The following is a 24,516-nucleotide window of genomic DNA, read 5'->3' on the forward strand; positions in this document are numbered from 1 at the left end:
GGAGCAGCTGGATAAAGCTTGTGATCATTGAAAACGTACAAACTCCTTATAGACAGCATCTGGAATTAATCCTAATCATATAGCTGGTGCTGTAATAGTGTTACACGAACTGCTATGCTACTGTAATGCCCAGGGTGGCATAGCACAATGGGCAGCCATATGGAGAGGACTGTGTAGTTCCTCAGTCAGTCAGCAAAGTGATAACAATGTTGTGAAGGAAATTTATGTTATGCTTGTAATTGGAATTATCTGTTTTCAAGACAAATTAAGAATGTGAAAAGTTGCTGTACTTTTTCCTCTGAATTTTAATTTCCAGAGTAAGTGGCTCCAGTTTTCTTTGCAATAAACTAATTTCTGAGTCAAAGGTCAAAACTCTGTCTGATGCAATATACCTCAAAGCAGGTTTCTGAGGCAGAGGAGGAAACAAATCAAGAGCATGTTCAAACTTAACGAACAGTTAAAACAAAACTTCCGATTATAATTCTCACTTCAAGTCATCAACTAACAAACCTTAATTTTTATTTTACAACATTTAAAGATGGCTAACCTGAATCTTCCAGCCTCTTTCTCATTTTACCAAAACATCTGTATCTTCTGTGCCAAAATAATCAACTGGTTTAAGAACTTTCTGAACCATTTCCTTTTGGAAATGTAGTATTTTAAGTTTATTACCTGTAGCATTGGGAGGGCATTTGTTATAAACAAGTTCTCCAGCAGCTGTCCTTTTCCAGGTTATTGTCAGAATGTAGTCATCTTTACACATCTCATGGGGAGCTGCAGGAAAGGCAAATGAGTTAGACAAGCTAAAATTTTTGAAGAGCAATTTGAAAATAAAATTCTGTTTGTACAGTCAGTTTTCACTATCAGAGATATCCATTTACTATTATCTGCATTAAATTTCAAAGTGAAAGGTAATGCAATTCTGGTCTTTACTCAATCCTGACTACTTGTTAATTATTTGTAGAACGATAGCAGTTGTAGAATAAGCCTAGTTATATTTACAGTTTTAATAAATAGAAGGAATAATCTAAGTGTGCCTTCAGACTAAGCAAAAATTCAGCTGATGTTTTACATCCGTCAATTATTCACCGTTGCATTCTGTGCCACTTTTATGTTCTTCGGTTTAAACAAAGTTAATAAATGTGTATTAAAACAATCAAGGGTAACAGTTACAAGAATTTAGCTACTCATTTTGCCAATAACAATTGTTAGGGGTCAATATGCACAATAATATTTACTTATATATATATTATACTTCTAACATTAATGTCTCTCAGAGCTCAACAGGAGCAAACTTCGGGCAAATTGGCCATCAAATTTTTGCTGGAATTGTAAGGATCCAAAGGAGAGGAGAGGTAAAATGAGGGAGAGTTTTAGGAAGGTCATTTCCATAGTTTAGGATCTAGGGGGTCAGAAGTATCAATCAAGGATTAAAATCAGGACTGCACAAGATGCTAGAATTGGCAGAATGTGGAGATGCAAAGCTTGAAATTCAATGTAAAGCTATTTAGATTAATGGCAAAGAAACAGGATGCTAACAGTTACTTTGGTTATTGAGCCTCCATGAAAATTTCAATTGCATCTGATGCTTAGACTCAAGAATGTTTACTCAACCCAGTGTTCCTTTGTGCTCAAAACCATGCCAAACACCAGGTTATTCAACATTGTGCTAATGAGCAGCTTTCTGTAGATCATACCAGAAAAACAGCAGACTCTTAAGGGATTCTACAGAACTGTTATGAGCAAAAAGATTGCAAGGGACTATTTTGGTCTTCTGGAAGATCAGAATGGCAATCTATGGGTAGAGCCAAAAGAGATAGGGGGAGATCTTAAATTAAATTTTTGCATATGCATTTACACAGGAGATGGACACAGAGTCTATAGAAGTTGGTCAAAAACAGCAGTGTCATGGACTCCATGCAGATTACAGAGGAGGTTTGCTGTCTTAAGGCATATTAGGGTGGATAAATCCCTGGGGTCTGACTAGGTGTTCCCTTGGACCCTGTGGGAGGCAAGTGCAGAAATTGCTGGGACTCTAGCAGAGATTCTTAAATCATTCTTTGTGACAGCTGAGGTACCGGAGGATTGGGGGATAGCTAATGTTGTTTAAGAAAGAAAGCAGGACCACAAAGGTAGTAATCTCAGGATTACCACCTGTGCCACGTGACAGTGAGAATAGGAATAGGATGAGGTGGAGGATAAATGTGTGGCTGAGGGATTGGAGCATGGGGTAGGGATTCAGATTTCTGGATTATTGGGACCTCTTTTGGGTCAGGTGTGACCTGTACAAAAAGGACGGGTTGCCCTTGAATCCCAGGGGGACCAATATCCTGGCGGGGAGGTTTGCTAAGGCTGCTGGGGAGAGTTTAAACTAGAATTGTTGGGGGGTGGGAACCGTACTGAAAAGACTGAGGAAGAGGAAGTTAGCTCGTAAATAGAGAAAGCTTGGAGAAAGTGTGTGAGGGAGGATAGGCAGGTGATAGAGAAGGGACACACTCAGACGGACGATTTGAGATGTATCTATTTTAACGCAAGGAGTATTGTGAACAAAGTGAATGAGCTTAGATCGTGGATCAGTACTTGGAGCTATGATGTGGTGGCCATTACAGTGACTTGGATGGCTCACGGACAGGAATGGTTACTTCAAGTGCGGGGATTTAGGTTTCAGAAAGGACAGAGAGGGAGGCAAATGCGGTGGGGATGTGGCACTTTTGATCAAACAGTGTCACAGCTGCAGAAAAGGTTGATGTCATGAAGGAATTGTCTGTGGAGTCCCTGTGAGTGGAGGTTAGGAACAGGAAGGGGTCAATACTGGGTGTTTTTTATAGGCCACCCAATAGTAACAGGGATATCAAGGAGAAGATAGAGAACCAGATCCTGGAGGTGTAATAATAACAGAGTTGAAAGAATGGGGGATTTTAATTTCCCATTTGGCATCTCCCTACAGCAAGGGGTTTAGATGGGGTGGAGCTTGTTAGGTGTATTCAGGAAGGTTTCTTGCCACAAAATGTAGAGAAGCCTACAAGAGGAGAGACTGTACTTGATTTGGCATTGGGAAATGAACCTGGTTGGGTGTCAGATCTCACAGAGCATTTTGAAGATAGTGATCATAATTCTATCTCCTTTACAATAGCATTGGAGAGAGATAGGAACAGAGTTGGAAAAGCATTTAATTGGAGTAAGGGGAATAATGAGGCTATCAGACAGGAAATTGGAAGCTTAAATTCAAAACAGATGTTCTTAGGGAAAAGTATGGAAGAAATGTGCCACAGGAGGACACAGGTTTAAGGTGCTGGGGAATAGGTACAAAGGAGATGTCAGGGGTAAGTTTTTACTCAGAGAGTGGTGAGTGTGTGGAATGGAAATAAACCTGGTCAGGTGTCAGGTCTCAGAGTGGGAGAGCATTTTGGAGGTAGTGATCATAATTCTATTCCTTTACAATGACATTGGAGAAACATAAGAACAGACAAGTTAGAAAACCATTTGACTGGAGTAAGGGGAATTATGAGGCTATCAGGGAAGAAATTGGAAGCTTAATTTGTGAACAGATGTTCTCAGGGAAAAGTACGGAAGAAATGTGCCAAATATTCAGGGGATATTTGAGTGAAGTTCTGCATAGGTACATTCCAATGAGACAGGGAAATTATGGTAGGGCACAGGAACTGTGGTGTACAAAGGCTGTAATAAACCTAGTCAAGAAGAAAAGAAAAGCTGAGAAAAGGTTCAGAGATTTAGGTAATGTTAGGGATCTAGAAGATTATAAGGCTAACAGGAAGGATCTTAAAAAGGAAATTCAGAGAGCCAGAAGGGGTCTTGACAGGCAGGATTAAGGAAAACCCCAAGGCATTCTACAAGTTCGTGAAGAGCAAGAGGATATGACGTGAAACAATCGGACCTATCAAGTGTGACAGTGGGAAAGTGTGTATGGAAATGGAGGAAATAGCAGAGGTACTAAATGAATACTTTACTTCAGTATTCACTATGGAAAAGGATCTTAGTGATTGTAGTGATGACTTGCAGCAGACATAAAAACTTGTGCATGTAGATATTAAGAAAGAAGATGTGCTGGAGCTTTTGGAAAGCATCAAGTTGGATAAGTCACCAGGTCCGGATGAGATGTACCCCAGGCTACTGTGAGAGGTGAGGGAGGAGGTTGCTGAGCCTCTGGTAATGATCTTTGAATCATCAATGGGGATGGGAGAGGTTCTGGAGGATTGGAGGTTTGCGGATATTGTTCCTTCATTCAAGAAAGGGAGTAGAGATAGCCCAGGAAATTATAGACCAGTGATTCTTACTTCAGTGGTTGGTCAGTTGATGGAGAAGATCCTGAAAGGCAGGATTTATGAACATTTGGAGAGGTATAATATGATTAGGAGTAGTCAGCATGGCTTTGTCAAGGGCAGGTCCAGCCTTACGAGCCTGATTGAATTTTTTGAGGATGTAACTAACCACACTGGTGAAGGAAGAGCAGTAGATGTAGTGTTTTTGGATTTCAGCAAGGTGTTTGATAAGGTACCCCATGAAAGGCTATTGAGAAAGTAAAGAGGCATGGGATCCAAGGGGACATTGCTTTGTGGATCCAGAACAGGCTTGCCCACAGAAGGCAAAGAGTGGTTGTAGATGGGTCATATTCTGCATGGATGTTGTTGACTGGTGGTGTGCCTCAGGAATCTATTCTGGGACCCCTACTCATCGTGATTTTTATAAATGACCTGTATGAGGAAGTGGAGGGATGGGTTAGTAAATTTGCTGATGACACAAATGGTGGGGGTGTTGTGGATGGTGTGGAGTGCTGTCAGAGGTTTAAGCGGGACATTGATAGGATGCAAAACTGGGCTGAGAAGTGGCAGATGGAGTTCAACCCAGATAGGTGTGAAGTGGTTAATTTTGGTAGGTCAAATATGTTGGCAGAATATAGTATTAATGGTAAGACTCTTGGCAGTGTGGAGGATCAGAGGGATCTTAGGGTCCAAGTCCATAAGTGGCTCAAAGCAGCTGTGCAGGTCGACTCTGTGGTTAAGAAGGCTTACTGCGCATTGGCCTTCATTAATCATGGAATTGAATTTAGGAACTCAAAGGTAATGTTGCATCTATATAGGACCCTGGTCAGACCCCACTTGGAGTACTGTACTCAGTTCTGTTTGCCTCACTACAGGAAGAATGTGGAAGCCATAGAAAGCTTGCAGAGGAGATTTACAAGGATGTTGCCTGGATTGGGGAGCATACCTTATGAAAACAGGTTGAGTGAAGTCAGCCTTTTTTCCCTGGAGCAACGGAGGATGAGAGGTGACCTGATAAAGGCGTATAAGATGATGAGAGGCATTGATCGTGTGGATAGTCAGAGACTTTTTCCCAGGGCTGAAGTGTTTGCCACAAGAGGACACAGGTTTAAGGTGCTGGGGAGTAGGTACAGAGGAGATGTCAGGGGTAAGTTTTTTACTCAGAGAGTGGTGAGTGCGTGTAATGGACTGCCGGCAACAGTGGTGGAGGCAGATATGATAGAGTCTTTTAAGAGACTTTTGGATAGGTACATGGAGCTTAGAAAAATAGAGGGCTATGGTTGAAGTCTAGTAATTTCTAAGGTAGGGACATGTTTGGAACAACTTTGTGGGCCAAAGGGCCTGTATTGTGCTGTAGGTTTTCTAAGCTTCTATCAATGCTGACATTGTATTTGCGTTTCTCGCCACCAACTCAACCTGCACATTAATTGTTTGGGAGTGCTGCATGAGGACCTCCAACCCCTTTGCAGCTCGGGTTTTTGAATTTTATCCCTTTTTAGAAAATAGTTCATACCTGTATGGTTATATGGTTATATTCCTGCCACAAAAGTGCATGACCATATATTTCCTGACTGTATTCCATATGCCACCATTCTGCCCATTGTTCTACCCTGACCAAGTCCTTCTGCAGTCACCTTGTTCACTTAGCTTTATCTGCCTCTCCACCTATCTTTGTATCATCCACAAACTTGGCCACAGAACATTCAATTCTACCATCAAAAATTATTGACATACAACGTAAAAACTGACCCCTGCAAAATACCATTAGTTGCTGGCAGCCAATCAGAAAAGGCTCCCTTTATTCCTATTGTTTGCCTCCTGCCAATCAGCCAATTTTCCGTCCATACTAGTGTTACGCTTAAACTTTTGCCCCCAACTCTCAAATCAAGTCCTCTTGTTTGAATCTCCCCAACTCTCAATGGAAAAAGCCTATCCACGTCAACTCTATCTATCCCCCTCATAATTTTAAATACATCTATCAAGTTCCCCCTCAACCTTCTATGCTCCAAAGAATAAAGACCTAACTTGTTCAGCCTTTCCCTGTAACTCAGGTGCTGAAACCCAGGTAACATTCTAGTAAATCTTCTCTGTACTTTCTCTATTTTGTTGATATCCTTCCTAAAATTTGGTGACCAGAATTGTACACAATACTCCAAATTCGGACTTACCAATGCCTTGTACAGTTTTAACATTACATCCCAACTCCTAAACTCAATGCTCTGATTTATAAAGGCCAGCATACCAAAAGCATTCTTCACCACCCTATCCACATGAGATTATACCTTCAGGGAACTATGCACCATTATTCCTAGATCACTCTGTTCTACCGCATTCTTCAATGCCCTACCATTTACCATGTATGTCCTATTTGGATTATTCCTACCAAAATGTAGCACCTCACACTTATAAGCATTAAACTCCATCTGCCAACATCCAGCCCACTCTTCTAACTGGCCTAAATCTCTCTGCAAGCTTTGAAAACCTACTTCATTATCCACAACGTCACCTAACTTAGTATCATCTGCATACTTACTAAACCAATTTACCACCCTATCATCCAGATCATTAATGTATGTGACAAACAACATTGGACCTAATACAGATCCCTGAGGCACACCACTAGTCATCGGCCTCCAACCTGACAAACAGTTATCCACCACTACTCTCTGGCATTTCCCTTCCAGCCACTGTTGAATCCATTTTACTACTTCAATATTAATACCTAATGATTGAACCTTCCTAACTAACCTTCCGTGCGGAACCTTGTCAAAGGCCTTACTGAAGTCCATATAGACAACATCCACTACTTTACCCTTGTCAACTTTCCTTGTAACCTCTTCAAAAAATTCAATAAGATTTGACAAACATGACTTTCAACGCACAAATCCATGCTGACTATTCCTAATCAGAGCCTGTCTATATAATTATATATACCATCTCTAAGAATACTTTCCATTAATTTACCCAACACTGACGTCAAACCGACAGGCCTATAATTGCTAGGTTTACTCTTAGAACCCTTTTTAAACAATGGAACCACATGAGCAATACACCAATCCTCCGGCACCATCCCCGTTTCTAATGACATTTGAAATATCTCTGTCAGAGCCCCTGCTATTTCTACACCAACTTCCCTCAAGGTCCTAGGGAATATCCTGTTAGGATCCGGAGATTTATCCACTTTTATATTCCTTAAAAGCGCCAGTACTTCCTCCTCTTTAATTGTCATAGTTTCCATAACTTCCCTACTTGTTTCCCTTACCTTACACAATTCAATATCCTTCTCCTTAGTGAATACTGAAGAAAATAAGTTGTTCAAAATCTCCGCCATCTCTTTCGGCTCCACATATAGCTGTCCACTCTGAGTCTCTAAGGGACCAATTTTATGCCTCATTATCCTTTTGCTATTAATATAACTGTAGAAACTCTTTAGATTTATTTTCACCTTACTTGCCAAAGCAACCTCATATCTTCTTTTAGCTTTTCTAATTTCTTCCTTAAGATTCTTCTTACATTCTTTATATTCCTCAAGCACCTCATTTACTCCATGCTGCCTATATTTATTGTAGATATCTCTCTTTTTCCTAACCAAGTTTCCAATATCCCTTGAAAATATTGGCTCTCTCAAACTTTAGACCTTTCCTTTCAACCTAACAGGAAGAAAGATTCTGTACCCTCAGAGTTTCACCTTTAAATGACCTCCATTTCTCTATTATATCCTTCCCTTAAAACAAATTGTCCCAATCCTCTCCTTCTAAATCCTTTCGCATCTCCTCAATGTTAGCCTTTCTCCAATCAAAAATCTCAACCTTGGGTCCAGACCTATCCTTCTCCATAATTATATTGAAACTAATGGTATTGTGACCACTGGACCTGAAGTGTTCCCCAACACATACCTCCGTCACCTGACCTATCTCATTCCCTAACAGGAGATCCAACACTGCCCCTGCTCTATGTACTGCTGCAAAAAACTATCCTACACGTATTTTACAAATTCCAAACCATCCAGCCCTTTTAAAGAATGGGATCCCAGTCTATGTGTGGAAAATTAAAATCTCCCACAATCACAACCTTGTGCTTACTACAAATATCTGCTATCTCCTTACAAATTTGCTCCTCCAATTCTTGCTCCCCATTAGGTGGTCTATAATACACCCCTATGTGTTACTATACCTTTTCCGTTCCTCAATTCCACCCAAATAGCCTCCCTAGATGGGCCCTCTGATCTATCCTGCCAAAGCACTGCTGTAATATTTTCTCAGACAAGCAATGCAACACCTCCTCCTCTTGCCCCTCCGATTCTATCACACCTGAAGCAACAAAATCCAGGAATATTTAGTTGTCAATCACACCCCTCCTGCAACCATGTTTCACTAATAGCTACAACATCATATTTCCAGGTATCAATTCATGCTCTAAGCTCATCCACCTTTCTTACAATGCTCCTAGCATTAAAATAGATGCATTTAAGAAACTCTCCACCTCTTCCTCTTTGTTTATCCCTAACGGGAGTTTTTTGAGGGTGTAACAAGGATGTTAGACGAGGGTAAGCCAGTAGATGTTATGTACCTAGATTTTCAGAAGGCATTCGATAAGGTGCCACATAGGAGATTGGTGAGTAAAATCAGAGCTCATGGCATTGGGGGCAGGGTTTCAACATGGATAGTAAACTGGTTGGCAGATAGAAAGCAAAGTGTAGCAGTGAATGGGTGTTTCTCAGACTGGCTGGAGGTGACTAGTGGGGTACCACAGGGCTCTGTATTGGGACCACAGCTCTTTACGATTTATGTCAATGATTTAGATGAGGGCATTGAAAACTATATCAGCAAGTTTGCTGACGATACTAAACTGGGTGGCAGTGTGACATGCGAAGAGGACGTTAGGAGAATACAGGGAGACTTGGATAGGCTGAGTGAGTGGGCAGATACTTGGCAGATGTCATTCAATGTGAATAAATGTGAAGTTATCCACTTTGGAAGCTGGAACAAGAGGGCAGAGTATTGTCTGAACGGTGTCGAGTTAGGTAAGGGAGAAATGCTAAGAGACCTAGGAGTCCTAGTTCACCAGTCAATGAAGGTGAATGAGCAAGTGCAACAGGCAGTGAAGAGGGCAAATGGAATGTTGGCCTTTGTTACAAGGGGAATTGAATACAAGAGCAAGGATGTTCTTTTGCATTTGTACAGGGCCCTGGTGAGACCACACCTGGAATATTGTGTACAGTTTTGGTCTCCAAGTTTAAGGAAGGACATTCTGGCAATTGAGGAAGTGCAGCGTAGATTCACTAGGTTGATTCCTGGGATGGCAGGGCTGTCTTACGCAGAGAGATTGGAGAGATTGGGCTTGTACACGCTGGAATTGAGGAGATTGAGAGGGGATCTGATTGAAACGTTTAAGATAATTAAAGGATTTGATAGGATTGAGGCAGGAAATATGTTCCAGATGTTGGGAGAGTCCAGTACCAGAGGGCATGGATTGAGAATAAGAGGTCAGTTATTTAAAACAGAGTTGAGGAAGAGCTTCTTCTCCCAGAGAGTTGTGGAGGTGTGGAATGCACTGCCTTGGAAGACGGTGGAGGCCAATTCTCTGGATGCTTTCAAGAAGGAGCTGGATAGATATCTGATGGATAGGGGAATCAAGGGATATGGGGACAAGGCAGGGACTGGGTATTGATAGTGAATGATCAGCCATGATCTCAGAATGGCGGTGCAGACTGGAGGGGCCGAATGGTCTACTTCTGCATCTATTGTCTATTAACTTTATTATCTTTTTCTTCCTTCTCCCCTACATCTTTGGTCTGAACACTCCCCATCTCTATCACCTGCCTATCCTCCCTCACACACTGTCTACTAGCTTTCTCTGTTTGTGAACTAACCTCCTCTCCCCTAGTCTCTTCAAATTGATTCCCACCTCCCAACCATTCTAGTTTAAAGACTCTGTAGTAGCCTTAGCAAATCTCCCCACCAGGATATTGGTCCCCCTAGGATTCAAGTGTAACCCATCCTTTTTGTCCAGGTCACACCTGACCCAAAAGAGGTCCCAATGATCCAGAAACTTGAATCCTTGCCCCCTGCTCCAATCCCTCCACTACACATTTATCTTCCACCTCATTCCATTCCTACTCTCACTGTCATGTGGCACAGGAAGTAATCCTGAGATTACTACCTTTGTGGTCCCTCTTCTCAACTGCCTTCCTAACTCCCTATATTCTCCTTACAGGACCTCTTCCTTTTTCCTACCTATGTCATTGGTACCTATATGTACAACGACCTCTGGTTCCTCACCCTCCCACTTCAGGTTATCTTGGTTGCGATCAGAAACATCAGGGAGACAAACTACCATCCGGGTCTCCTGATTGCGTCCACAGAATTGCCTATCTGACCCCCTAACTATCGAGTCCCCTATTACTACTACCTTCCCCTTCCTTTCCCTACCCTTCTGAGCTACAGGGCTGGACTCTGTGCCGGACACATGGTTACTGTTGCTTCCCCCAGGTAGGCTGTCTCCCCCAACAGTGCTCAAACAGGAGTACTTATTTTCAAGGGGTACAGCCACTGGGGAACTCTCTAGTACCTGATTCTTCCCCTTATCCCTCCTAACTGTGACCCACCTGTCTGCCTCCTGTGGCCCCGGTGTGACCACCTGCCTATAACTCCTCTCTATCAACTCCTCACTCTCCTTGACCAGACAAAGGTCATCAAGCTGCAGCTCCAGTTCCCTAACGCGGTACCTTAGGAGCTGCAGCTCGGTGCACCTGGTGCAGATGTGGACTTCTGGGAGGCTAGGAGACTCCAGGACCTCCCACATCCGCCTCCGAGAACAGCAAGCTGCCCTCACACTCATACTTCCCCTTTTCTCAAATAACAGGAAAAACTGAAACCTAAACCTACCTTGCCTTGCCCGCTTCTGCCTAACTCCGTTGAGCCCAAGCCCTTAAGCCTTCACTCTGCTCCCGGCTCACTCCACTGCCTGCAACCGATGCTGCCCACTGTATAAGGCTGTGTCCATTTTAAATCTTCCCTGCTTCACTGCCTGCCGTCACACGCCTGCGCAGTCCCGCCTCTCTTAACTCGGATGAGAATAAGAAAAAATCAAGATGGCTCCTGCTGCACTCCCGTTCTGATCCTCCGACTCCCTTCTCCAAATGAAAGAAAAAGTTTCTTAGCACTATGGGTCTCAGCCAATATTAAGAAAGTTAAAATCACCTACTATTACAACCGTATTATTACTACACCTCACAGTGATCTCCTCTTGCATTTGTTCCTTGCCGACTGTTTGGAAGACCTATAATATTATCTCATCAAAATGTGAAATGTCACATAAATTAGCAGCTGTGATCTGGAGTGAATGACAAGCTAAGGACTTCACATATCAGTGGCCTTGATCTCCACAGGCAGATGCATCACTCCACGGGAGTACGACTTCTGTCATCCCCGATGTTGAAAACTATAGTCTCCAGAAACATTACCCTTGGGAGCAGTTGAGATACAGATACTGTAATTGACAAATAAGGAGTAGAAGTAGGTCACATAGCCCTTAACTTCAGCTTCATGTTCTTATCTAACCACATTCACCCCAAGCACTTTATGCATCTATCTCTCTGTACCTTAAAAACCTTCCAAGACTTTGCCACCCCTTTAGGACAAACGTTCCAGAAGCTAACGTTCATCACTAGCACTTCACTTTCAAATGATTTCTTCCAAGTTCTAGATTTTTAATACCACTCCACAAATACAAAGAAGATGGTGCCACTTAAATCTCAGCTTACTTCCTTTCTCCAAAGATTCTATCTACCCTGCTAGATATTTTATTCATTTTGCTTCATTCCACCAAAGTAAGCTATTTAAAATCAATGACTATGGTGTTTGTAAGGGAACCTGGGGTAGAGAAAACTAACTGAGTTCTTAAAATAAATCCACTCCTTAAAATGCATCAGGGATTCCTGCCAGACTGGATTTCATATAGAATTTGGCAACTGTTTCCTTGACTCTGCACTCCTTTAGACTTTGAGATAGAAACCATCTTTGTGAACGGAAAAGGATGAAAGGAAATATGCAGAGAAAATAAATCATAAGTTATATCATTGTACAAATTATTTTGAGATATAGTTTTCCTCACCTGGGCATCTTTTCTCATTGCATGTCCTGACTTCTTCCCCTGATCCTTCACATGGATAACCTTTGACGCTTGTCCCTTTACACATCCGGAAGCGCCTTTGCCAACCACTGTCACATGTCTTGGAACACAAACTCCAGTGGTTCCATGGACCCCATTTGCCTTCAGCTTAAAAAAAATAAAATATAATTAAATCATTTGTCTACAACTGTAGCAGCAGTCTTTGACCACAACCAACAATTTCTATTTTTTAAGATTCCATGTTGCTCAACAACAAATCTGAAAGCATAATAATCAAGTGAAGTTTGAATGCCTGAAAATGAAATCCAGCACACTTCCGACAGGCAGTGCACCAAATGCTGTTTCAACAAAAGTAGAGCAACTAAATTTTACAAAGAAAAAAAAATTGGCAATGCTGAAAATAAATAAAACCTAAACAATTCATCAGGAGGTCAGACTGAATCTGTGGACAGAGAAAAAAAAAGATCATAGTAAATATTTCTGGACCAGATGAAGGATTCAGACCTGAAATGTTAACTGAGCGTTCCCCTTTATATATGGTACCTCATCTGTTGAACACCCACAGCACTTTGTGCATTGTGAAATGTTTCAGATCAAAGAAAAATTACATCAGTCTAAAATGTATTTCCCTAGGGATGCTGCCAGCAGCTTGACTGGAAGGAAAAGGAAGCTTCCTGCATTTAAAAGAACAAGTTAAGGGGTTCTTAGATCGACACATGAATGTCATATAATGGAGTGATGTGGGCATTGTTTAGGGAGAAGGGATCCATTTAGGTAGGTGCGTAATTGCTATTTTAATTAGTCCTGAGCTGCACTCTTCTGTATTATCTAACATTTCTTGAGATTATTTCTCTCCTAATTTATTGTTCAATTGGCCTGCTGTTTCTTTGTTCAATGCGTTTGCTTTGGATAGAGTACAGAGGAGTACTAACCCTAATGCGAGGAGATTCAACACAATGGATTGGAGGAATTTGGTGGTGAAGTGATCGGATGGGCTGGGTTTATTTTCATTTGAGCGAAGAAGATTGAAGGCATAAAATAATGAGAGGTATAAATAAGGCAGGAAGTCAAAAAGATTTTTCTAAGAGAGTGATATCAAAAGTAAGAAGATAACTTAAGGTTAGAAACATAGAAAATCTACAGCACAATACAAGCCCTTTGGCCCACAAAGTTGTGCCGAACATGTCCCAACCTTAGATATTACTAGACTTACCTATAACCCTCTATTTTTCTAAGCTCCATGTACCTATCCAAAAGGCTCTTAAAAGACCCTGTCGTATCTGCCTCCACCACCTATGCCGACAGCCCATTCCACACACTCACCACTCTCTGAGTAAAAAAACTTACCCCTGATATCTCCACTATACCTACTCCCCAACACCTTAAACCTGTGTTCTCTTGTAGCAACCATTTCAGCCCTGGGAAAAAGCCTCTGACTCTCCACACAATCAATGCTTCTCATCATCTTATACACCTCTATCAGGTCACCTCTCACCCTCCGTTGCCCTAAGGAGAAAAGGCCAAGTTCACTCAATCTATTCTCATAAGGCATGCTCCCCAATCCAGGCAAATTCCTTGTAAATATCCTCTGCACCCTTTCCATGGCTTCCACATTCTTCCTGTATTGAGGCGACCAGAACTGAGCACAGTACTCCAAGTGGGGTCTGACCAGGGTCCTGTAAAGCTGCAACTCCAGAAGAAAGAGTTTTTTGTCAGATCTGAGGGTTAAATTTTTTAACATGGAGAGTGGATGATATCTGGAATGCACTGCCAGTGGAGGTAGTGGAATGATGTATGATTAATTAATTAATAAACAATTAAGATATATACTTAATAAAGCAACATTTAGATGGGTCTATTGAGGAATATAGGGTAGCAAGAAAGGGGCTGAGGAGAGCAAGAAGCAGGCATGAGAAGGCCTTGGTGCAAAGGATGCCCCAAGGCATTCTTCAATTATGTGAAGAACAAAAGGATGACAGGAGTCCTCACTGAATACTTCTCTTCTGTATTCATGAATGAAAGGGAACTTGATGGTGGTGAGGACAATATGAGTGAGATTGATGTTCTGGAGAAGAAGTGTTGGAGTTGTTAAAAGATATTAGAATGAATAAGTCCCCGGGACCTGACGGAATATTCCCCAGGCTGCTCCACAAGGCGAGGGAAGAGATTGCTGAACCTCTGGCTGGGATCTTTATGTCCTCGTTGTCCACAGGAATGGTACTAGAACATTGGAGGGAGGCAAATGTTGTCCCCTTGTTCAAAAAAAGTAGTAGGGATAGTCCAGGTAATTATAGACCAGTGAGCTATATGTCTGTGGTGGGAAAGTTGTTGGAAAAGATTTTTAGAGGTAGGATCTATGGGCATTTAGAGAATCATGGTCTGATCAGGGACAGTCAGCATGGCTTTGTGAAGGGCAGATTGTGCCTAACAAGCCTGATAGAGTTCCTTGAGGAGGTGACCAGGCATATAAATGAGGGTAGTGCAATGGATGTGATCTACATGGATTTTAGTAAGGCATTTGACAAGGTTCCACATGGTAGGGTTATTCAGAAAGTCAGAAGGCATGGGATCCAGGGAAGTTTGGCCGGGTGGATTCAGAATTGGCTTGCCTACAGAAAGCAGAGGGTCGTGGTGGAAGGAATACATTCAGATTGGAGGGTTGTGACTAGTGGTGTCCCACAAGGATCAGTTCTGGGACCTCTACTTTCATGATTTTTATTAACAACCTGGATGTGGGGGTAGAAGGGTGGGTTGGCAAGTTTGCAGACGACACACAGGTTGGTGGTGTTGTGGATAGTATAGAGGATTGTCGAAGATTGCAGAGAGACATTGATAGGATGCAGAAGTGGGCTGAGAAGTGGCAGATGGAGTTCAACCTGGAGAAGTCTGAGGTGGTACACTTTGGAAGGACAAACTCCAAGGCAGAGTACAAAGTAAATGGCAGGATACTTGGGAGTGTGGAGGAGCAGAGGGATCTGGGGTACATGACCACAGTTCCCTGAAAGTTGCCTCACAGTTAGATAGGGTAGTTAAGAAAGCTTATGGGGTGTTAGTTTTCATAAGTCGAGGGATAGAGTTTAAGAGTGGCGATGTAATGATGCAGCTCTATAAAACTCTTGTTAGGCCACACTTGGAGTACTGTGTCCAGTTCTGGTCGCCACACTATAGGAAGGATGTAGAAGCATTGGAAAGAGTACAGAGGAGATTTACCAGGATGCTGCCTGGCTTAGAGAGTATGCATTATGATCAGAGATTATGGGAGCTAGGGCTTTACTCTTTGGAGAGAAGGAGGATAAGAGGAGACGTGATAGAGGTGTACAAGATATTAAGAGGAATAGATAGAGTGGACAGGCAGCGCCTCTTCCCCAGGGCACCACTGCTCAGTACAGGAGGACATGGCTTTGCGGTAAGGGATGGAAAGTTCAAGGGGGATATTAGAGGAAAGTTTTGTACTCAGAGTGGTTAGTGCATGGAGTGCATTGTCTGAGTCAGTGGTGGAGGCAGATACACTAATGAAACTTAAGAGACTACTAGACAGGTATATGGAGGAATTTAAGGTGGGGGATAGATGGGAGGCAGGGTTTAAGGGTTTGCACAACATTGTGGGCTGAAGGGCTTCTACTGTGCTGTACTATTCTATGATCTATGTAATATAAGGACATAGTCCTAATGTGGACAAATGGGATTAGTCAGAAGGACAAAAGGTATGCTGGATATCTTGACACAAGACCTGCTTTTGTGACTCTTTCTGACAATGAAGGCCGTGCAGTTTATTGCATTCAACTGTTTCATTCTTATATTAGACTGCTTAATTTTCATTTTCCTTTCAGTTTAACAGGTAGTTTTTATATGTTTATAACAGTTTAATATGCCTCTAGTGTTGTGAACTAAGCGGATGAGGTTAGAGCGTGGATCAGTAGGGGAACAGATCCTGGAAAGGTGTAATAATAGTAGAGCTGTCATGGGAGATTTTAATTTCCTGAATATCAATTGGCATCTCCCTAAAGCAAGGGGTTTAGATGGGGTGGTTTGTTAGGTGTGTTCAGCAAGGTTTCTTGACACAATATGTTGATAAGCCTACAAGAGCAGAGGCTGTATTGATTTGGTATTGGGAAATGAACCTGGTCAGGTGTCAGGTCTCTCAGTGGGAGTGCATTTTGGAGATAGTGATCACAACTCTATCTCCTTTACCATAGCATTAGAGAGGGATAGGAACAGACAAGTTAGGAAAGTGTTTAATTGGAGTAAGGGGAATTATGAGGCTATCAGGCAGGAAACTGGAAGCTGAAATTGGAAACAGATGTACTCAGGGAAACGTGGCAAATATTCAGGGCATATTTGTGTGGAGTTCTGTATAGGTACGTTCCAATGAGACAGGGAAGTTATGGTAGAGTACAGGAACCATGGTGTACAAAGGCTGTAATAAATCTCGTCAGGAAGAAAAGAAAAGTTAACAAAATGTTCAGAGAGCTAGGTAATGTTAGAGATCTAGAAGATTGTAAAGCTAACAGGAAGGAGCTTAAAAAGGAAATTAGGAGAGCCAGAAGGGGCCATGAGAAGACCTTGACAGGCAGGATTAAGGAAAACCCCAAGGCATTCTACAATTATGTGAAGAGCAAGAGAATAAGATGTGAAACAATAGGTCCTGTCAAGTACGACAAAATAGCAGAGGTACTTAATGAATACTTTACTTCAGTATTTACCATGGAAAAGGATCTTGGTGATTGTAGTGATGACTTGCATTTGACTGAAAAGCTTGAGCATGTAAATATTAAGAAAGAGGACATGCTGAAGCTTTTGCAAAGCATCAAGTTACCGGGACTGGATGAGATGTACCCTAGGCTACTGTGGGAGGCAAGGGAGAAGATTGCTGAGCCTCTGGCGATAATCTTTGCATCATCAATGTGGTCTGGAGAGGTTCTGGAGGATTGGAGGGTTGTGAATGTTGTTCCTTATTCAAGAATGGGAGTAGAGATAGCCCAGGAAATTATAGACCAGTGAGTCTTATACCTCAGTGGTTGGTAAGTTGATGAAGATGATCCTGAGGGCCAGGATTTATGAACATTTGGGGAGGTATAATATGATTAGGAATAGTCAGCATGGCTTCGTCAAGGGCAGGTCCAGCCTTACGAGCCTGATTGAAGTTTTTTGAGGATGTGACTAAACATGTTGATGAAGGAAGAACAGTAGATGTAGTCTATATAGATTTCAACAAGGCATTTGATAACGTACCCTGGATAAGCCTGGATTGGGGAGCATGCCTAATGAGAATAGGTTGAGTGAACTCGGCCTTTTCATCTTGGAGTGACAGAGTATGAGAGGTGACCTGATAGAGGTGTATAAGATGATGAGAGGCATTGATCGTGTGGATAGTCAAAGGCTTTTTCCCAGAGCTGAAATAGTTGCCACAAGAGAACAGGGAGTAGGTATAGAGGAGATGTCTGGCATAAGTTTTTTACTCAGAGACTGGTGATTGCGTGGAATGGGCTGCTGGCAACAGTGGTGGAGGCGGATACAACAGGGTCTTTTAAGAGACTATTGGATAGGTACATGGTACATGGAGGAAAATAGAAGGCTATAGGTAAGCCTGGTAACTTCTAAGGTAGGGGCATGTTCAGCACAACTTTGTGGGTATAAGGGCATGCATTGTGCATGCTATGTTTCTAGTGAGTATACAAAGTTTATTTCTGGAAAACTCTAGAAGCTTCTTTGTCCTGCAGTATTTAACTAATTGCTTTCTCATAGGTTAACTTGGTATTGCAGTATGAAATAAGTGCTTTCTAATTGTTTAATTCTTATCTATATATTTGAATGGACTATTTAATTCTCTCTGTGGCATAAAATATCTGTTCTATGCTAGACAGCTGTCTGCTTCTTTGCTTGTCTTATCTCACAGACCTCCATCACTGCTCTGTTCCTGTTTCTTTGCCTGTCTCATCTCACAGACATCTAGCCCTGTTCTGTTCCTGTTTTGTTTGCCTCTTTCATCTCACAGATCATTTCCACTTTTCTACTCCTGTTTTCTTTGCCTGTCTCACCTCAGAGATGACTATGGTCGGCCCTCCTTATCCATGGGTTCCACATGTGTGGATTCAACCAACCGCGGATCAGGAAAACCCGGATGTTCTCTCTCAGCACTCGTTATCTGAGCATGTACAGACTATTTTTTCTTGTCATTATTCCCTAAACAGTACAGTATAACAACTATTTACATAGTATTAGGTATTATAAGTAATCTAGAGATAATTTAAAAGTACAGGTAGTCCCTGGGTTATGAACAAGTTCCGTTCCTGAGTCCGTCTTTAAGTCAGAACAGGTACATCTGGTATTATTTAGCGTCAGTTAGTCAAATGTTTGTCTTAGTATATATATTACTTCTCTATGCACAACAAACACTTAAGGAACATATGTATTTCAATAATTAAACCACTGCATTGCTTAGGAATAATTGTAGCTTTCGTCAGGGCAGGGCCTTTCACATGTTCCATTAACATTGTCCCGATCGTTGACTGACTGTAGCCTAACACTTTTCCAATGACCGATGGCGTTTCACCTCTTTCTGATCGCTTTATTACTTTCACTTTATTTTCAGTCGTGATCGTGATTATTTTTGTGAACAGAAACAGTGCAAATTCAGAGCTGTGCCGGGTCCTAAAGTCCACTGCACTAAGACAGGATAAATAAGCTCTGGGGTTCAGCTGGGTCCTAAAGACCACCACACTGAGTCAGGTTAAATAAGGGATTTGGGCAACCGCATTTTTTGGTATCGACGGGGGGACCCGGAACCAATCCCCTGTGGATAAGGAGTGCTGACTGTATCACTGTTGTGTTCCTGTTTCTTTGCCTGCCTGTCTCATCTCACGGACCTCTATCATTGTTCTGTTCCTGATTCTTTCTTTGCCTGTCCCATCTCACAGACGTCTAACACTTTTCTGTATCTGTTTTCTTTGCCTGTCTCATCTCACAGATCTCTATCTCTTTTCTGTTCCTGTTTTCTTTGCATCTCTCTTCTCAGACCTCTAGCACAGTTCTGTTCCTGTTTTCTTTTCCTCTTTCATCTCACAGATCTTTACTACTGTTCACTTCCTGTTTTATTTGCCTCTCTCAATTCACAGACCTCAATCCCTGTTCTGTTCCTGTTTTCTTTGTCTGTCTCATCTCACAGAATCCATCACTTTTCTGTTTGTGTTTCTTTGCCTGTCTCATCTCACAGACATCTAGCCCTGTTCTGTTCCTGTTTTGTTTGCCTCTTTCATCTCACAGATTTTTCCCACTTTTCTGCTCTTGTTTGATTCTTGACCCGTCTCACCTCACAGACGTTTATCACTGTTCTGATCCTGTTTGTATCTTTGCCTGTCACATCTCACAGATGTCTACCACTGCCCTCTATCACTGTTCTGTTAATGTTTCTTTCTTTGCCTGTCATATCTCACAGGCATCTGTCACTTTTCGGTTCCTGTTTTCTTTGCCTGTCTCATCTCACAGACCACTATCACTGTTGTGTTCCTGTTTGTTTCTTTGCCTGTCTCAGCTCACAGTCCTGTATCACTGTTCTCTTCCTGTTTGTTGCCTGTTCCTTTTTTCTTTGCCTCTCTCATCTCACAGACCTTTACCACTGCTCTGTTCCTATATTCTTTGCCTGTCTCATCTCAGAGACCTCTATCACTGTTCTGTTCCTGTTTGTTTCTTTGTTCTATCCACTCATAATCAGATGATCGTGAAGCAACAAGTTTTATTCCTCTTTTCTGACCTCTGAAAGAGCTTTAGATTTAAACACCAGAATCCAAAAATTGTTTTCACTATTTTTGTCTCCATGTAGAAGCTTTTAAAATCAGCCTTTATGTTTCATGCAAGTTGACTCTTGTGTCTATTTTCCCTCACTTAATTAATCCCTTGAACCTTCTTTGCTGTGTCCTAAACTTATCCTAGGACATAGGTTCACTGCTTTATGTCTTCTACTTCGATCAATACTATTGTGAATTTCCCTTGTTGGCCATCTAACTCTCCAGTTTATATTTCTGTCTAAAATAGGAATAAAAAATATAGTTCATCCACATGCCTCTTAAATATTTTCTCTTGTCAATCTCATAAATAACATTCACCAATATATTTCAGCCTACTTTCATTATACTTTCCTTTATTTAGAGGGCACAGTTTTAAGGTGCTTGGAAGCAGGTACAGAGTTTTTTATGCAGAAAGTGGTGAGTGCGTGGAATGGGCTGCCAGCAACACTGGTGGGGGCGGATACGATAGGCTCTTTTAAGAGACTCCTGGATAGGTAGAAGGAGCTTATGAAAATAAGGGCTATGGGTAACCCTAGGTAATTTCTAAAGTTCAGCACAGCATTGTGGGCCGAAGGGCCTGTATTGTTCTGTAGGTTTTCTATGTTTCTATGTATATTTAGGACCTTAATAATTCATTATATAACTTTCCATCTTAATGAAAGATTCAATTTTGGTCACTGCTCCTCAAGGGACCTCACGTAAGACTGCTAAGTAAGTACTTCACATTACACACAACCAATCTAATATGGTCTGTAGTTGGTTTTTCAACCAATGGACTATTCCTCTTCCCACCCTGTCTCTTGCAAAAATGCCATCCCCTTCTCACAATTCCTCCGTCTCCTCTGCATCTGCTCTCAGGATGAGGCTTTTCATTCCGGGACGAAGGAGATGTCTTCCTTTTTTAAACAAAGGAGCTTCCCTTCATCCAGAATCAACTCTGCTCTCAAATGCATCTCTCCCATTTCTTGCACATCTGCCCTCACCCCATCCTCCCGCCACCTCACTCAGGATAGGGTTCCCCTTGTTCTCACCTACCACCCCACCAGCCTCCAGGTCTAACGTATAATTCTCCATAACTTCTGCCATCTCCAATATAATCCCACTACCAAGCACATCTTTCCCTCCCCCCCTTTCTGCATTCCACAGGGATCGCTCCCTACATGACTCCCTTGTCCATTTGTCCTCCTATCCCTTCCCACTGATCTTCCTCCTGGCACTTATCCTTGTAAGTGGAACAAGTGCTACAGTTGCCCTTACACTTCCTCTCTCACCATAGGTACATAATTACATAGGCAGAGGTACAAAATTAAGGGAAGGAAGTTTAGGGGAGACATCAGGGCTAAGTTTTTTACACAGAGGGTTGTGAGTGCCTGGAATGACTTGCCAGGGATGGTGGTGTCTAAAACATTAGGGGTATTTAAGTGCCTCTTGGACAGTCACATGGATGAAAAAAAAATGGAGGGTTATGGGGTAGTGTGGGTTTAGTACTTTTTTTTAAGGATTATATGGGTTGGCATAACATCAAGGGCTGAAGGGCCTGTACTGTGCCGTAGTGTTCTATGGTTCTATGGTACCACCATTCAGGGCCCTAGATAGTCCATCCAGGTGAGGCGACATTTCACCTGTGAGTCAGCTGGTGTGGTATACTGCATCCGGTGCTCCAGGTGCGGCCTTTTATATATTGGTGAGACCCAACGCAGACTGTGAGACCATTTTGCTGAACACCTACGCTTTGTCCGCCAGAGAAAGCAGGATCTCCCAATGGCCACACATTTTAATTTCCCATTCTGATATGTCTATCTAAGGCCTCCTCTACTGTCAAGATGAAGCCATGCTCAGGTTGGAGGAACAACACCTTATATACCGGCTGGGTAGCCTCCAACCTGATGACATGAACATTGACTTCTCTAACTTCCGTTAATGCCCCTCCTCCCTATCTTATCCCATCCCTGATTTATTTATTTTCTCCCCCCTGCCCTTTTTGTTCTCTCTCTGCCCTTCACGCTGCCTGTTCTCCATCTCCCTCTAGTGCTCTCCTCCTCCTTTCTTTCTCCCTAGGCCTCCCGTCCCATGATCCTTTCCCTTTTTCAGCTCTGTATCCCTTTTGCCAATCACCTTTCCAGCTTTTAGCTTCACCCTACCCCTTCCAGTCTTCTCCTATCATTTTGCATTTCCCCCTCTCCCCACTACTTACAAATCTCTTACTACTTTTCCTTTCAGTTAGTCCTGACGAAGGGTCTCGGCCCGAAACATTGACAGTGCTTCTTCCTACAGATGCTGCCTGGCCTGCTGTGTTCCAGCAGCATTTTGTGTGTGTTGATCCATAAAACTAGCCCATATACAGTTGAGGTATTCCTACTCCACAGTACATGATAAACTCATCAAGGTGCACTTAAATTACATATTACATCTGTTCTTTATAGTAAATTTGTGGACGTGGTACTCTTTAACATAATGAATGAAGAGGATGTGTACAGTATGTAATTTATGTAATGAGTGTATCACGCATTGTGAATTTTGAAATTACTGTAATTAATCAATGAGATTAGTTGAGTGTTGAAAGGATATTTGGCTGAATTCTCCACTTTCTTTGCCTTTGCAAGTATGAACAGTGACAACTCACTGCCATGGTTTACATGGTTCAAGAGATGAAAGCACAACACATGGAATTCAGCACAAGCTGGATAATTGGACACAGGAATGGACTGGGAGGATGTTTTTGTGACTATAAATGCATCCTGTAGTGTACCACAAGAACAGATTGAGGAACATTGGCATTCGAGTCTATAGTTCCCTGAAAGTCAACAGGGGATAGGGTGGTGAAGGTGGCACACGGCATGCTTGCCTTCATAGGTTGGAGCAAGAATATAATTGTTGGGACATGATAACTCTTGGTTAATGGCAGGGTTCATGGCATTAAAAAAATTAGGGAACACCTTGCAGAGAATGCAGAGGAGATTTACCAGGATATTGGCTGAACTGGAGATGTTACATTATTGGGATTGACTGCATAGCTCAGACTTGTTTCCACTAGGGAAAAAGAGGCTAAATGGAGATCTGATATAGGTATATAAGACTCTCTTGGCGGCGCTAGCTGGAGTAGGTCACATTTTGTCTCTGCTCCGGTCATTTTTCAATCCCCTTACCATCTTTTTGTTACCTATATCAAAGTGTTTTTAACACCTTTATATGTTTGAATTTTGAATTTTAATCGACAAAAATGACTAGCAGAGGAAGAAAGGCATTAGCCGAAGGCAAGGAAATCGGTAATGGAAACAGGAAGAAAGAAGGAGTCTTCGAACAACCTAAACAGCCTCAACTCACTTTGCAGGCTCTCTTGAATTTATTGGATGAAAAACTCAACAAGAGATTCGCTGCTTTGGAAGTAATGTTAAAGGAGAACGAAGGTGAATTGGAAGCACTTGAAAAGGAGAACGAAAAACAGCAATGGCAAATTTCAGAGCTTACTGAAGCTGGGAAACAAAGAGATTCCAGACTGAATTCTTTGGAAAAGAAATTAAATTTGACTACTCATACATCGGAGCAGTATAAAGCCAAGATTATTGATTTGGAGAGTTGTAGTCGCAGACAAAATTTGCGAATATTAGGACTCAGTGAAGACATTGAGAGCGGGGATCTTCCTAAATTTTTTTCTCAATTCTTAATGGAGGTCTTTGGCTTGGAGATTTTTCTTCTCTTCCTGAATGCACATCGGGCATTAAGACCAAAACTGTCAGAAGAGTTAAAACTGCGCTCTGTGATTCTTCGATTTCACTGCGTGAGTACTAAGGAGCACTTAATTCGAATTGCTCATCGGAAAGGAAGTATTCAACATCAAAGTCTTAAGTTTTGTCTGGGTGAAGATTATTGTGTTGAGGGAATGCAAGAAAGAATGTGTTTTAAGTTGGTGATGTTGGAATTATATCAAAGGAATTTCCAACCGGCTCTGCTCGCTTAAGAGTTGTTCTGCCTGATAAATCATTTAAATGGTTTAAATCCGTGGATGACGCACAAGAATTTCTCAAGTAACATTGTTTGAGCTCGGATGTTTAATAAATTTACTGTTCCTTTATGTTTGTATACATCTGGTTTATTAGCTAATAACCAGCTTATAGATTCGGACATTTTAAGTTTGTAGAGCCTTGCCCTTGAGCTGATTCTCCTGGTACTATGTGTAATGCTTGTATTATGCTTCATTTTTTAAGACCCCCTGTCTTTTAAAATGGTCTGCCAATGGGTGTTTTTTTCACTTAACTTGTGTTTGGCATTCCTTTTGCAATGTTTGGCTATGGGTGCTTTTTAAAAAATTTTTAACTTGG

General features: G+C 41.9%; 1 protein-coding gene across 1 annotated transcript in view; it reads right to left on the reverse strand.

The window, feature by feature from the left end:
- LOC132383377 (adhesion G protein-coupled receptor B2-like) overlaps positions 1–24,516 on the reverse strand; it is a 1,046,509-nt gene that overhangs the window by 717,217 nt on the left and 304,776 nt on the right. Inside the window, exons 6-7 of the mRNA XM_059954264.1 lie at positions 12,396–12,560; positions 673–774 (exon numbers count right to left, since the gene is read on the reverse strand). Of these exons, the coding sequence (XP_059810247.1) occupies positions 673–774; positions 12,396–12,560 (267 nt within the window). The remainder of the gene's footprint in view (positions 1–672; positions 775–12,395; positions 12,561–24,516) is intronic.

The sequence above is a fragment of the Hypanus sabinus genome, chromosome 30, assembly GCF_030144855.1.
Source record: "Hypanus sabinus isolate sHypSab1 chromosome 30, sHypSab1.hap1, whole genome shotgun sequence".
Taxonomy (NCBI): domain Eukaryota; kingdom Metazoa; phylum Chordata; class Chondrichthyes; order Myliobatiformes; family Dasyatidae; genus Hypanus; species Hypanus sabinus.